The 16,449-nt window shown below is 37.8% G+C and overlaps 1 protein-coding gene across 1 annotated transcript in view; it reads left to right on the forward strand.

The window, feature by feature from the left end:
* LOC127217978 (melanoma inhibitory activity protein 2-like) overlaps window positions 1-16,449 on the forward strand; it is a gene marked incomplete at its 3' end in the record, with an annotated part of 94,854 nt that overhangs the window by 41,974 nt on the left and 36,431 nt on the right. The window contains 5 exon segments of the mRNA XM_051178984.1: window positions 554-664; window positions 834-837; window positions 1,411-1,439; window positions 2,219-2,309; window positions 6,252-6,390. Of these exon segments, the coding sequence (XP_051034941.1) occupies window positions 554-664; window positions 834-837; window positions 1,411-1,439; window positions 2,219-2,309; window positions 6,252-6,390 (374 nt within the window).

Below are 16,449 nucleotides of genomic sequence, written 5' to 3' on the forward strand. Positions count from 1 at the left end.
TATTTTTTTGCATATAGAGTTTCAAGAGGTGTTTTTTTATTACCAGAACTCACTTTATTATATCAGGCTGGCTCCCACCTCACATAGATCTGCCTGCCTATTCCTTCTGAGTGGTGGGGTAAAAGATGTACCATGTTCAGCAAGTTAGTTTTTCAGGATTACTAGTCCCTAAATGTGGAGTTAGAAAATAAAACCAACTATTTACATATCTCAATTGCAGACAGATACTTAGGGCACAAAAGGATTTATTTATGGGGATTGATTTAAAAAAGTATAATATTTAAAAAGTTACTTGTGTATGTATGTGTCAGGTATGTGCATTCCATGATGTGGGTATGGAGTTCAGAAGACAAATTGTGGGAGGCAATTTTCCTACCATGTGGGTTCTGCGGATTAAACTCAGATTATCAGTCTAAGTGGCAGATGCTTTTACCTGCCAAGCCATCTCATTGGCTCAGGATTGAATTTCAGATGAATTAAGTTCTAAATTGTAAAGCTATTATCATGAGTCATTACCTTCTCTTTTTGTTTTCTCTTTTTACTCAATATCCAGTCTCTGATGGAGAGCCTGCTAAGGAGGAAAGACTGGAATCCTGTGCTTGGGGAAGATGTAACTGATGATGGTAATCTGGATGTAGAAGTGAACAATGACTTAGAGAATAACGTGCACTGACTTGTTGCGACCGGCTCCTTGTTTCCTCTTCATTCCACATGTGTATCGAGCTCCTCATATACTTAGACTTGGCACATTTTGTCTATCTTCATGAAGTACCACGCACTCTTTCCACCTTATTTAGCTAGTCTTTTGTGTAAATCTTTCTTTACCTCTTCAGAGGTGTAGACTTCTTCTCTTTTGTTCTTCTCTATAGCCTATATTTCTTCATTATAACAACACAGCACTTAAGTTCCATAAAAAAAGGGGAACTATAGTAAGGTATATTTGTATTTTTCATTTTTATTTTATAATAGAAGAAACATAAATTCTATTTATGTTTAATAGTACTTAACTTGGAGCCATGGTTCATTAATAATTTTGCTGTTGAAGCCATGATTGACTAATTAACCTGGAGGCTGTAATGCCATAAGAATCTAAGCATAGTTAAGTCCATGGACACTGTTTATGTAAATATTCAGTTCTTGTTGGGTCACTGTAGTGCACTGCCTATCTTCCTGAGTTTAGGTCACTCTACCTTATGTAAATTATTGTTTTTATTTTAATTACTCTTTTTACTGAGACAATCCCCTTGTCTTAGCTGTGAAATGTTGGAATTAGAGTCAAGAGCAAGTAAGCTCAGCCTCAAATTGTTTAATTTTGGCTGGAAGAGGGGTTGCAAGACTAGATGAAGAACTGATGCATTAATTTGGATGTGTTCACTAAGTATGGTTTTATTTTTAACTGTAGGTAATCAGCTTTGAGGAAGCTAATATATGCTACTGAGGTTTGTATTAGTACGTAAAAATCTAGATGAGGAGCAGGACCTACAGCAGAGATGAAATCTGTGTGTCCTTAAGTAACTAATTAAAAGATTGCTTTCATTTTTTGTATAAGGTTATGTGATAAATGATTAGAATTTTCTTTTTCTTTTGATGTATTAATTTTCTTTACATTCGTGGTTTGCCAATATGCTTGTCTTTATAAGGGTTTGAGATTACCTTGAACTGGAGCTACAGACAGTTGTGAGCTGCCATGTGGGTATAGAGATTTAAATCCGTGTCCACTGGAAGAGCAGCCACTGCACTATCTCTCAAGCCCCTAGGATTTCCTTATCAATTTCTTTTTTTATATCAACTTTAGAAATTCTTATAATTAGATTATTTAGAAATGTTCAAATTGTACACTCATTCCTTCCATTAAAGATATCTTCAGAAATATTATTGTTTTGTTTCATCATTCACCTTGTTCATTCTTTTCTTCTGGTTCCAATGGTTCCACATACTCTTTTGAGAAATAAATAATAGCTGTGTTTTCTTCTGGTTTATTCCCTCTGTCTGTTCTTAGTTAATCTGTGTAAAAAGTCCTGATTGTATAGGGTGAAGGCTGCTTTAGCAGCTGCACTGATGTCTTTATGTTGTCCATGATAACATAATCACAGGGAAAATAACTGCAGATCAGTAGTATGGGGTATATTGGGAATGTGTTTTGTGTGTGTGTGTGTGTGTGTGTGTGTGTGTGTGTGTAATTGATAATTGCTTTTCTTCTTCTTTTCCTTCTTTAAAGTTAAGCGCTTCGTTAAAAACCCTAGAAGGAGACAGAAACCAAATTTATACTCAGTTATCTAAAATAGATGCAACAAATGATGATCTTACAGGTAAGGGTTCTTGACGAGCATGTCTCCTTAAATAGAATGAATTACTTCTGAGTTTTACTGTCAGTGGTAAATGTACTCCATTTTCTCTAATATTTATGTAAATTATTAAAAGCATGTAAGAATGTGGAGTATGGTGCAACTTTGTTAGGGTTTCTATTGCTATGTAGAGACACCTTGACCATGGCAACTCTTATAAGGAAAGACATTCATTGGATCTGGCTTACAGTTCAGAGTTCTAGGGCCTGCAAATGATAAGTATTCCATAAAGTAGTATTCCATAGTAATTGCACTGCAGAAGATCACACAGGCAGACATGGTGCTGGGGAAAGAGCCAGGAGTTCTATATCTAGATCTGCAGGAAGCAGGAAGGAAGAGTGCCACTGGGTCAGTCTTCCTAATAGTGTCATATCCTCTGAGCCTAGAGTGACATTTTCACTCAAGCCACCACAAGGAGTACAATGTTGGATATAGTTTTAGATGTTAAAAAGTTTTAAATTTAATTTTTTCCTTACATTTTTAAAATTGAGAAAGTGATCTTCAGGACTTGAGCTTGTAATGTCTACTACTTTAATATATTCATATAATTCATTAGCATACACAGTAGTGGCTTTAGACCTATAAAAAAAAAGTTTGCTGATTTTGTTCACATTGAAAAATAGTTTTTTCCAGTTGTGTTTGTGCTGTAAAAGGTATATCACATCTCACTTTGTTAATGAAATAAATTCATATGTTTATAACTGAAGAGAATGGATGGACATATTCAAATGTCTGTGCTGGTTAACTCAGAATGGGAACACAGGCATTTTTTTTTTATTTCTCCTCATCTATATTTTCTTTTCAAAACAGGCTTTATTGATCCTGTTACAATTGCATGAATGATGCAACATAAGACAAAAGCTTCTGCTTGTGGAACTTCATTTCCACCTGCCTGATGCTTTTCCTGCCTGTTTCTAACTCTACACCTATGATCACAGGTAAGCCCCTTCACTGATTACACAGCTGAACATAAACATACCAGAAATTAACAACAACAAAATAATCCTCTCAATGAATACAAGAAACGTCAATATGTAGTCAACCATTGCCACGGCTGCCCAGAACTTCACATTTCTTTCTTTTCATTCTTAATTTATTCTGTATTCCAAACAATAGCCAGAACCATTTGAATCTGGACCTATGCTCTATACCAGACTTCATCATTGGGAGGCCAGCTTCAGTGTATTTTATCTTCTTTATAACCTTCAAGACCAGGGTTGAGATCTGATGAGATAAAGACCAAAAGGGTCTCAAAGGCCTTTAACTCTTTTAATGAGCAAAATGCTTAAAAAAGATTGAACCATTGGATTAAATTGCTCTACTCATTGATTATAGTAATTGTATTGTTATTAGACCTAAAAAAAACACTAGTCTAATTAAAAAAAAAAAAATGCTGCTATCTGAGATGAATTGTATTAACAGCGTGGAAGATACAGAAAGGAATAGGCATTCTGTTCTCAAGGTAGCTTTATCGAGGCATACATTAACTTACATGTATCTTAGTAGGAAGTACCAGTGTAGCAAGCAATTAGTTCACCAGTTATTCCATTGTTTTCTCCTTCTCTTGGCCAGTCTTAATCCCCTCCCCCCCACCAAGTAATACTGGAAACTCTTGTGTGTGTAGAGCATTCCTCCAAATCTACCTTTTCTTTTTCCATGGTGTTTTTTAAAAATTATTTAATGTTTTTTATTTATTTACTTTATTGGGATTTTGCTCATATTGGGATATGTCTGTGTGAGAGTATCAGATCCCCTGGAACTGGAGTTACAGACAGTTTTGAGCTGCCCTGTGGGTGATCGGAATTGAGCCAAGGTTCTCTGGAAGAGCATTCATTGCTCTTAACTGCTGAGCCATGTCTCCAGCCACAACATTCTTTCCTTAATGCGTCATAAATTTTTTCAATAATTTTACCATATGGGAGCATTTTTCTCTAACCATCTCTCATCTCCCATAGTATCTGGCCTTTTTGGTAATAATTTATAGTGTTCTTCCTTTAAATGCATGTTTCTATGTAACCCCAGGTTTCTTGAATTCTTCACATTTCTACCTCAGCTTCTCACATGTCTGCTTTATATAGGCTTAAAATTACTGCACCTGGCCTGTACAGTGCCCTATTATAATGTGTGGGTTCAGTGCATAAAAGCCCCTTCTTCTGAGCCTGATGGTCTGAATTCAGTCTTCAGTGGAAGGAGAGAACAGACCCCTGCTAGTTGTCCTCTGACCTTTGCCCACCCGGGCATGCAGGCTCAGGTGAACACACACACACACACACACACACACACACACATTTTTTTAATTGAGCTATACTTTTTCCCAGACCCCTTCCCTCTGAGCCCGCCCCTGCCTTCCACGTCTCCCAAACACTTAGTTTTAAAAGTTTTAAACTGAGATAAAATAAGACATTAGAAAAAAGAGCTTGAGTGTATAATGGTAAAATAAATTGTGTTGTTTTGTAAGACTTCTTTGCATTAGTATGATTCAATTATATTACAGCTTATATTGATCATTGATTTCTTGATAAGTGACTTGTTAGATTTGGCAGACAGCACGGATGGGCATTTTTTTCTGGAATAGCTTTACAATTTTTGCAGAAGTCACCTATGCATGATTTCCTGTACATGTTCACTTTGCTATTACTGTATTGACACAAACTTTTCTTTTGGTCCATATGTTTATTTAGCTTGCATTTTAGAATAATAACATCCAATTGCATATAGTTAGTAAACTTTTCCTTGTTATGATTTTGAAACTGCCCTTTTGAAGTATAGTGCATTTTTTCTTGTATTCGACTGGTTCACATATGTTTTGGGAATGATACCTTAGAGCAGGTCAGAGTTGAGGATCTCATTTCAATATTAGAGCTGTGTAGAGTTGTAGTAATCATAATGAAAGAAAAGTGAAATATGTAAAAATAATGGTATGCTAGTTCATACAGAATTCACAATCACTTATAATTGAGAATCCATTTTGTGTGTGTCTGTATTCATATGTATATAGAGGACAAAAGTAGATATTCAGGCTTTCCTTCAATAGCTTTCCCCCTTATTCATTGAGAAAACTCTCATTAAACCTGCAGTGTGCTGCTCAGTGAGCCCTAGGGATCTTGTTTTTTCCCTTTCCAGCACTCAGACAGGTCTTTTATGGGTGCTCAAGACCCAAACTTTGGTCCTCATGTTTGTTTAGCCAGTACCTAACTGACTGAGCTGTCTCCCCAATTTTGTGGGGGATTCAGTAGTATAGCAGTTGAAATAATGGAAAAGTCATTATTCTTTCCAGTATTCATTTTGTTTGAGACTTGGTCTCTCAGGAAAGTGGAAATGAGCACTTATTATCAGCTAGTTTGAATGATAGCACATGAACAATTTTGACTGAAAAAAAAAAGCTGATTTATTATGGTACTAGTAAGTGAACTGTTGTCTTTCGTAATTGTCTATAGCTGTATGTCCCTGGGCATGTCCAATCTTGTCAATTTTCTTTTTTTTCTTTAAGATTTATTCATTTATTATGTATACAGTGTTCTGACTGGATGCACACCTGCAAGCCAGATGAGGGCACCAGACACCATTACAGATTGTGTGAGCCACCATGTAGTTGCTGAGATCTGAACTCAGGACCTTTGGAAAAACAAACACTCCCCTTAACCTCTCTAGCCGCTAAAAATTTAAGACATATTTTTAATTGTATATTGTCTGAGTGATTCCATATACATTGAAAAAACCCTAGGCATGTGACTAAGGATTTTTGTTTTCAAGACATGCTTCTCTGTGTATCTTTATAAAGTAGGTGGGTTTTGAAGTCACAGTGATCTGGCCAATTTTGTGTATCTTTAATATGATTTTAATATGTTTTTAATTTTATGAAATTCCTTTAATTTTGTTTCTTTATGATTTTGTAACTTTGTCTAGAGCATATGCGAAGTCTCAAGTCTGAACAAGTGTCTCTGCAGTCAGGTAATACACAACTTGAAATCGAGAAACAGAAGCTTCAAAGGAAAATCACAGTGATGAGGGAGCTGTACCAAGACAATGAAAGGATGCTTCACAGGTGAGAGGTGAATTGCAAGTAAAATGTCTTTAAATGCATGTTATGTATTAGAGGCTTTACACATTGATTATTGGATGTTATCAATTACGTAGAATCATTCATGTTGTTTCTTTTATTTTTAATTTGGTGTTTGTGTTTTCAAGACAGGATTTGTCTGTGTAGCTTTGCAGCCTATCCAGGAACTCACTCTGTAGACCAGGCTGGCCTTGAACTAAGAGACATCCACCTGCCTTTGCTTCCTGACTGCTAGTTTTAAAGGGGTGCCCTACATTACCTGGCTACATCATTCACATTTAAGAATGTTATTTTGTCTTGGACGTTTTTCTTCATGAACAAAATGTAAATATGTTGGAATTCCCAAGCTACCTTTCTCAGTATCTAGTAACATTTATCAGATTATTGCCTTAAACTCATGCTGACATACAGGGTCCGGGAATCTGAGTAGTGTCTTTGGATGGAACTTCCTGGTGTATATAAAACTGATTCCGTTCTTCTGTGCATGTTAGTCTTGCTTAATATTCCTTGTTGTAGTTACTAAATGGCAGTATCATTGTCTTTGTGAACAGGGAAGCTGCTAGTCAACATTCAGTGCCCCTTTTGTGTCCCATATTTGTTTGTCTTATCATCAAATTCTGTCAAATTTCTTAACCTTTAATCTGATGGCTTTTTATCATCTACCAATACTCTGGTTAAAGCCATCATTAGCAGTAGTTGGTTCATTACAGTAGCCCTATGAATATCTTATACCTCAACTTCATACACTGTCTTTTCTCTGTAAACTCAGAATACTTCCTAAAACATAAATTGTGCATACTGTCACAGTCTTTCCTGGACTCCCACCCCAAATGCTTTTAAACAGACTTAAAACAAGATTCTCAGAGCCAAGTTTACCATACCCACCTTGTGAGAAGCTATAGACTATACTATGTCTCTTTTCTTTGTTGCTATCTATTGCCATTGGCTTTCTTCATTTTTGGTGTGCCCAGCACATCTGTATGGTAAGGTCTTTCATCTTTCAAGCTTTTTCTTTTCTTCTTATTTTTTTCACTATGTGGTGTTCTATGTGCTTGCATTTTCGAATCTTTATTTCATTCAGATATGGGTCCCACTGTCATCTTAAAGAATGCTTTCTTGGTACCCTAACTGAACCAATATCTCTTATTTTGTCCCGTTATTTCTCATCACATCTTGTTTTGTTCTCTAAACATCATGTGCTCCACTTCTCATTAATTTAAACCCTGTAAGAAGTATGGTACTTTTATTTATATTCCCAGTGCCAAAACTGAAAGGAAAATAGTGGGTTTCCAATCAATATTTGTGCTCAATAAATTCTTCAATGACCTTGAAAGGATAATAATCAACTTTATAAAGAAAAAGAAAAAAAAAACCAGGATAGCCAAAACAATCCTGTACAATAAAGAAACTCGAGGAGGCATCACCATCCTCAACTTTAAGCTCTACAACAGACCCATAATCCTGGAAACAGCCTGGTATTGGCACAAAAATAGACAAGGTCACCAATGAAATTAAATGAAATATTCTGACATTAACCTACACAGCTACGAACACCTGATTTAGGACAAAACAGCTAAAATTATTCAATGGGGCAAGGACAGCATCTTCAACAACTGGTGCTGGGACAATTGGATAAGGGTATGTAGAAGACTGTAGATAGACCCATGTCTATCACCATGCACAAAACTCAAGTCTAAATGGATCAAAGACCTCAGCATAAATCCATCCACACTGAAACTCAGAGAACCTCATAGAAGAGAATGTGGGAAGTACCTTTGAACAAACTGGTACAGAAGACTGCTTCCTGAACATAACTCTAGTAGCACAGACACTGAGATGTACAATCAATAAATGGGACCTCCCCAAACTGAGAAGCTTCTATAAGGCAAAGGACACAGTTGACAAGACCAAACAGCAGCCCACAGACTGGGAAAATATCTTCACCAATCCTATATCTGACAGAGGGCTGATCTCCAAAATATACAAAGAACTCAAGAAACTAGTTAACAAAACACCAAATAACCCTATTAAAAATGGGATCCAGAACTTAATAGAGAACTCTCAATAGAGGAAATTCAAAAGGCTGGAGGGCCCTAAAGAAAGTACTTACAATCCTTGGCTATCAGGAAAATGCAAATCAAAGGAACTACGAGATACCATCTTACTGCTGCCAGATTGGGTAAAATTAGAAACACCAAGAACAACTTATGCTGGACAGGATGTGCAGAAAGGGGAGCACTCCTCCACTGTTGTTGAGAGTGCAAAGTTGTACAGTTATTTTGGAGATCATTAAGGCGGTTCATCAGGAAAATGTGAATCAGTCTACCACAGGCCCCGGGAATCGCCATCTTAGGCATATACCCAAATGATCCACATCCATGCAAAAAAGACTTCTGTTTATGTCAGCATGGTTTGTAATAGCAAGAATCTGGAAGCAACCAAGATGCCCTTCAACTGAAGAATGGATAAAGAAGATGTGGCACATATACACAATGGAATACTACTCTGCCGGAAAAGAAAATAATAGAATCTTGAAATTTGCAGTCAAGTGAATGGACCTTGTAGAAACCATCCTGAATGAGGTAACCCAGTCACAAAAAGAATAAAATTGTATGTACTCAATCATATATGTATTTTAGACAGAGCAAAGTATCACCAACCTGTAATTAACACTGCCAAAGAAATTAAGATGCAAGGAGGATTCTAAGAGATTCATATAAGTTCCCTCACAGAAGGGAAAGGGACAAGCTCTCCTGAGCATATGGGGAGTAGTGGGGCAGTGAGTGGAGAGGGAGCTAGGAGGAAGAGAAGGGGAGGAGAGGAAAGCATGTGGGCCTAGGAAGATTGAGTCAACGGGAGGAATAGATGAGAACAGAGAGAGAGAGAGAGAGAGAGAGAGAGAGGTAGGGGGAACATAATAGAGGGAGCAATTATATGAACCTAGAGAAATGTCCAGAGACCTTCAAGACTCACTGCAAGTAACAATTTGAGCAACAGTGGAAGGGCTACCATAAATGTCCTTCCCTGATTGAGGACTGTCTTATCTACCATCATAGAGCTCTCATCTAGCAGCAGATGGAAACAGAAGCAGACACCCACAAGTAACCACTGAGCAAAACAGGAATGCAGATGCAAAGAGAGAGGACAAGACCAGGCTACAAATACACATTGAGACAGCTGACCTGAAAAAGGAGGAGCTACTGGGCCCCCAGACTGAGAGCTGGGATTCCAGCATTGGACTGACTCAGACTCCCTAAACATGGGTTTCTGCCAGAAGGCCTGGGAAGTCTAAGGGACCTCTGACAGTGGAAACAGGATATGTACCTGGTGCACAAAAGGACTTTGGGTGCACATCCCCAATGGAGGGATACTCCATTAACCTAGAGACAGGAGAGAAGGCCTAGTCCCTACTCCAAATGATGTGACAGATTTAGATGACCCCTTCTGGAAGACATCACCCTACTATTGGAGTGTGGTGGGAGAGGAGTGTGGTGGGGGGCTTGAGAGTATGAAGGGAGGGAAACAGGAAGGGAGGGAGGGAGAACAGGGATTAATATGTAAAATGAAAAGAAATAAATAAAATTGTGCTCAGTGTATTTAAATATTGATGGCAATATGAGACATTGCCCTGACATGCCCAGAGGCAGAGAAAAGACCCTTGAGATACCAATCTTGCAATTGCTTATTTCCTAATAAGAATTATAGTTTAGAGTTTTCATTATAAATCCAAGCACACTTTGACTTTTATAGCCCTTTGTAAGTCCCTTGTCTGTCCTATTCCTTCATACCTTAAAAATGCATGTATTTATGTATGTGTGATGTAAAGTCCATTGTTAAATTTGTTTGTAACCTTAAAGCCTGTTTTTACCCCAGAGATTTGCTGGCCTTTCATGGGTAAACTGAGAATGATGAAGATTCTGAGAGACCCAGTGTGAGAACTCCTGGTTGAGGGCTAACACAGCAACTTCTTTCAGTTCTCATTCTGTAAACAATTGTCTCCTCTGACTACCTCATCTTTATAGAATTGTTTATTTGGTGATGTTTATTTGGTGAGGTACCTGTTCACATAGAAACCAAGCATGTGCTTGAGTGCTGTCATGTGTTCTTGATGGTAAGAAGGCCATAATATACTTTGTGGAGAAAATGCCATGTATAAGATTAACCTTGTTTTGTCTTAACTTACAGTGCTGTTGGTTGGGAATTTACTTTAGGAAATCTACAACTTATGTTAACTAAGATGTGTATTATTTTGTTCGAGACTGTTTCATGTAGTCCATGCTGGCTTGACCCTGATTACAGTCAGCTGTATCTCTTAACTCCTGATCTTTCTGCTGTCACTTCCCAAGTGCTTGGCACAGGTGTTTTCCACCATTGTAGATTTTATTTAGTTTTAAAAAATGATTTATTTGCTGGGCATGGATGGGGCACACATTTAACCCCAGCACTCAGGAGGCAGAGACTGCTGAATCTCTGTGAGTTCGAGGCCAGCCTGGTCTACAAAGCTACATAGAGAAACCCCATCTCATCAAACAAAGCAAAACAAAGAAACAAAACAGTGATTTGCTCTTTTAAAATATGTATAATGTGTGTGCACCTATAAACATAAGTGTTGGTGCATGTAGAAGTCAGAAATGTTGGCTCTCCCTGGAATTGTAGATAACATGCTGTTATGAGTCACTGGATATGGGTCTTGGGAATTGAGCTCAGGTCCTCTGCAAGAGCAGGATGTACTCTTCTTAATGGCTGAACTATTGCTCCTGCCCATGGAGATTTATTTTCATTTCATGTGTATGTGAGAGTTCCTGTATGTATATCTGTGCACAATGCCTGTGCCTGGTGCTCTCTAAGGCCCAAAGAAGGCGTTGGATCCCTTGAAACTGAGTTACAAATGCTTGTTAGCTGCCATGTGGTTACTGATTACTGAACTTGTGTCCTCTGCCAGAGCAGTTTTTGCACTCTTAGGTGTGAGCCATCTCTCCAGTCCCATGGCGAGTTTTAAATAGAATACTTACACAGGATTCAAAGTTGTGTATTCTTTACATGATATGTTTCATGAAAAGAGATCAACAGAGAAGTATTCCTATATTACCCCAGGAACCAGTGACCCCATTATTTGCTAATTTGCCAGTTAATGGTTAATGAGTTAATGAAGTTAATGTGTAATGCTTAAAAATTCAAAGATGCAACACATTTTCTGTCCATTTTCAAAGCAGTGGTGAAAATATGCATTGTGTTTTGTTTGTATGTGTTCACACTGTGATTTCATGTATTACTTTCTATTGCTGTCCTGATCACACTGGTCATAATGAAAAGTCTAGGCACAACTGAAATTGAGGCCATAGAGGAGGACTGTTTACTGCCTTACTTTCCATGTATTGATCACCATCCTTATATAACCCAGGGGTAGCACCACTTGCATTGGTTGGAGTCTCTCCTACATCAATTAGTCATGGAGAACGTGCCCATAGGCTTGCCTCAAGCATGTCCTGGGAAGTTATTTTCTCAGTTGAGATTCTCTTTTGCCAAGTTTCTGTAGTTTGTGAGAAGGTGACAAAAAGCCCAATGAGTATGTCTGTTATTAATAGTATTATATTATATATTCTGCTCTGAATCAACTAACAGCTCAAGCTGAATTATGACACAAGCTGTTCTTCCCAGTAGGACATAGAAACTTTGTAAACTGTATAAATATCAGAATAAGTTCTTGTCTCTACAGGCTATAATTTTGGTTAACTTATTTTATACATTGCCTTTTTACATTCATGTTGTTTTCTTGTTTTTTTTTTTTTCCATGACTGATGCATTATCTTCAGCTCTTTAAGTTTAATATTGGGAAGAAGTGAAATATTTGAATCTAGGAGTTTAGTATACTGCTTTATATATGTGATTTCTCTTTGAAGTTCTATCAGTAGAGTTTAAATTTCAACATTTAGGCTGTATTATTTACTTTTCTGTTGCTATGATAAAATACAATGGCAGAAACAAAACAAACAAACAAACAAAAACCCCTAAATACCAAACTATTCAGGTCAAGGCAACTAGTAGATGGGAGATCTTGTTTTGGTGCACAGTTCCAAAGGGAGAGCCCATGATAGTGAGGGGAGCATGGGAGCATGTTCTTAGAGCAGGAAGAGGAGAAATCATAACCCCCTTAAAGTTGAAGAAGACGGATAAAACTAGAAGCAGGAAGAAGCCATATGCTCCCAAAGCCTGCTTCCGGTGACAATCATGTGTCATATAATAACATGTTGGTACAAAATGAACCACAAATAAGACAATGCCACCCATTGATTCTTTGCCCACTTTGTTTGTTTAAGTATACTCTGATGTCCACACAGTGATGAAATGCCTTGTTCCTTCATTTTTCAGAGACTTATTTTTACATGGTATATGATTGCTTTCTCTGTACCTTGTTTTCATTTTTATGAAATGGAAAGAATAGTTTTGTATGGCTGTTGACTAGTTCAATTCCCCTTGGAAAAATCTAGTAACAGTTCTGGCACACAGTAACTGTTCAATGTGTTACCTGTTACTCGTTAGTAAAAGAAAAAAATGAGTGCAGGATTAGTGCTGGTGCTGTGATTATTTACTCTCTTGTTACTTTTTTCCTTTTTAAAAGTTTAAATTAGAAACAATATTATTTTAGATATCAATCCCAGTTGCCTCTCCCTCCCATCTTCCCAAGACCCCATCACATCCTTCTTTTGCTACATAGAAAGGGTGAGGCCTTCAATGGTGGATCATCAAAGTCTGTCACATCATTTGGAACAAGGCCTAGGTCCTCCCCTATGTGTCTAGGCTAAGAGACTATCCCTCTGTGGGGATTGGGCTCAGTCTCTTAATATTTTTGACTACCAATTAATAATATTGGGTCTACACACCTTTACTTCAAGCACTCAAGAAGCAAACGCAGGTGGATCTATGTGAATTAGAGGCCAATCTGGTTTACAATGTGATTTTCAGGTCTACGTTATGAGACACTGTCATAAAAACCAAACAAAACAAAACAAGCCATAGTTATAGTTATTGGCCCTCTTACTTACAAACATAATGACTTACTATAATAAAACTTGATCCTAGTTCCCACTCCCTCCTTCCCTAATAGCCCGCTCTAACCTTCACTCCCCAACCCCCCAACTCTACAGGGAGAGTGACATCCAAGAGGGGACATCAAAATCTGTCAAATCATTTGGAGTAGTATCTAGAACTTCCCTCCTGCTTCTAGGCTAAAGGAGTATTCCTCCACGGGGAATGTGCTCCCAAAGTCCTTTCACGCACCACGGACACATCCTGGTATATCTGTCAGAGGTCCCTTAGACTGCCCAGGCCTTCTAACTGAGGTCCAAGTTCAGGGATATGATTCAGTACAATGCTGGTTTCCCAGCTATCAGTCTGGGGGCCATGAGCTCACCCTTGTTCGGGTTAGCTGTATCTGTTGGTTTCCGTCGCCTGGACTTGACCAATTTTCTTATCACTCATCCCTCTTTGCAACTGGATTCCAAGAGTTCAGCTCAGTGTTTAGCTGTGGGTTTCTGCTTCTATTTCCATCAGCTACTAGATGTGGGCTTAATGATGGCATATAAATTAGTTATCTATCTGATTATCAGGGAAGGGAATTTAAGGTAGCCTTTCTATGATTGCTCAGATTGATAATTGGGGTTATCCTTTTAGGTCTCTGAACACTTCTCTAGAGTCAATTTTCTCTTCAAACTTATAATGGCTCCCTCTATTATATTATCTTTCTTTTTCTCTCTCATGTATTAGTCTCCCAATTTAATCTTCCTGGACCCACATGTGCTCTGCTCCTCCCCTTCTTTTTCTACTGACACTCCACTCACTGACCCTACCCACTCGCAATGTGCTCAGGAGATCCTGTCCTTTCCCCTTCTATGAGGGACCTTGTATTATTGTCTTTGGTTCCTCCTTGTATACTAGTTTCTCTCATGGTGAGAATTATATGCTGGCGATCCTTTGCTCTATGTCTCAAATCCATATATAAGTGAGTACATACCATGTTCCTCTTTTTATGAGTGGGTTACCTCAATCAGGATGGTTTCTTCAAGTTCCATCCATGTACCTACAAATTTCAAGATTCCATTGTTTTTTTTCAGCAGCGTAGTATTCCATTGTGTAAATGTACAACATCTTTATCAATTTTCAGATGAGGGGCTTCTAGGTTGCTTCCAGATTCCTGCAATTTCAAATAATGCTGCTATGAACACAGATGATCAGATGTCTCTGTTACATGGATGTGTATATGCCCAAGGGTGGAATTGCCAGGGCTTGTGGTAAACTGATTTCGATTTTCCTGAGGAACCACAATACTGATCTCCAAAATGGCTGTACAAATTTGCACTCCTGCCAACACTCCACCATAAACTGCCATGGTGTTTCTAAGTTTAGTCATTCTGACAATAATAATATGGTAACTCAGTTGTTTTGATTTGCATTTCCCTGATGGCTAAGACTGTTAAGCACTTTCTTAAGTCTCTTTCAGCCATTTTGGATCCCTCTATTGAGAATTCTCTCTTCATTTGTTGTGTTGCTAACTAGTTTCTTGAGTTATTTGTCTATTGTAGAGATCATCCTTCTGTCAGATGTGGGGTTGGTGAAGAACTTTTCCCAGTCTGTGCACTGACACTTGGTCTTGCTGACTCTGTACTTTGCCTTACAGAAGCTTCTCAATTTGAGGAGGTCCCATTTATGAATTTCCAATCTCAGTGACTGTGCTACTGGTGTTATGTTCAGGAAGCCATCTCCTGTACCAATTTGTTCAAAAGTACCTCCAACTTTCTCTTCTAAGTGTGGCTGGTTTTATGTTGAGGTCTTTGATCCATTAGATGTTTCTGTGAATTCTTCCTTTGCCACATTATTGTCTGTAATGGTTTTTTTTTTTTTTTTTTTACTTAATCTTGCATCCTGCTAATTTGCTGAATGTGTTTTCCAGCCATAGGAGTTCCCTGGTAGAGTTTATTGGACCACTTAATGGAAACTATCATATCATCTGCAAATAGTGACATTTTGACTTCTTCCTTTCAAATTTGTATCCCTTTGTTTTCTTATTGCTTTATCTAGAACTTCAAGTACATAATTGAAGAGATATGTAGAGAGAGGGCAGCCTTGTCATGTTCCTCATTTTAGTGGAATTGCCTTAAGCTTCTCTCCTTTCAGTATGATGTTGGCTGTTGGTTTACTATATATTGCTTTTATTATATTTAGGTATATTTTTGTTTTCCCTGATCTCTCCAAGGGTGTTCAATTTTTTCAAAGGCCTTTTCAGCATCTTAGTGGGATTATAATGTGGTTATTCCTTCTCCATTTGTTTTTTTTTGTGGGGCTCATTGATAGATTTTTGTATGTTGAACCATCCCTGTGTCCCTGGGATCAAGCCTGTTTTCTCATGTTGGATGAGTTCTCTGATGTGAATTTGGATTCAATTTACCAGTATTTAATATAGTATATTTGGATCAATGTTCATGAGTGATGTTGGTCTGTAGTTCTCCTTTTTATTTGTGCATTTGTGTGACTTATGTAACAAGCCCCATAAAAAGAGTTTTTTAATATGTGAGGTTTATGTGAGCTTTCAGTTTTATTAGTGTTTCTTTTATATATGTGGGTGCCTTTGTATGTGGAGCATAGATGTTCAGAATTGAGACTTTGTACTGATGGACTTCTCTCATGATGGGTATGAAATGGCCTTCTTTTGCTTGATTTTGGTTTGAAGTCTAACTTGGTAGATATTAAGACAACTGCACCTTCTTGCTTCCTGGGCCCAAACGATTGGAAGTTCTTTCCCCAACCCTTTTTCTCTAGGTTAGTATCTGTCTTTGAAGCTTAGATGTGTTTCTTGTTACACCAAAAGGGTAGATTCTGTCTTCAGATCAATTCTATTAGACTGTGTCTTTTTATATGCAAGTTAAGACCATTAATGTTGGTGGAAAGTAAGGACCATTCATTCATTAATTGTTAATTCTTATTTGTTTTAGATTTCTTTTTGTTGTTGTTGGCAGTGGTATTGTTGTGTATATTTCCTATGCTTTTACT

The sequence above is a fragment of the Phodopus roborovskii genome, unplaced genomic scaffold (genome assembly GCF_943737965.1).
Source record: "Phodopus roborovskii unplaced genomic scaffold, PHOROB, whole genome shotgun sequence".
Lineage (NCBI taxonomy): Eukaryota > Metazoa > Chordata > Mammalia > Rodentia > Cricetidae > Phodopus > Phodopus roborovskii.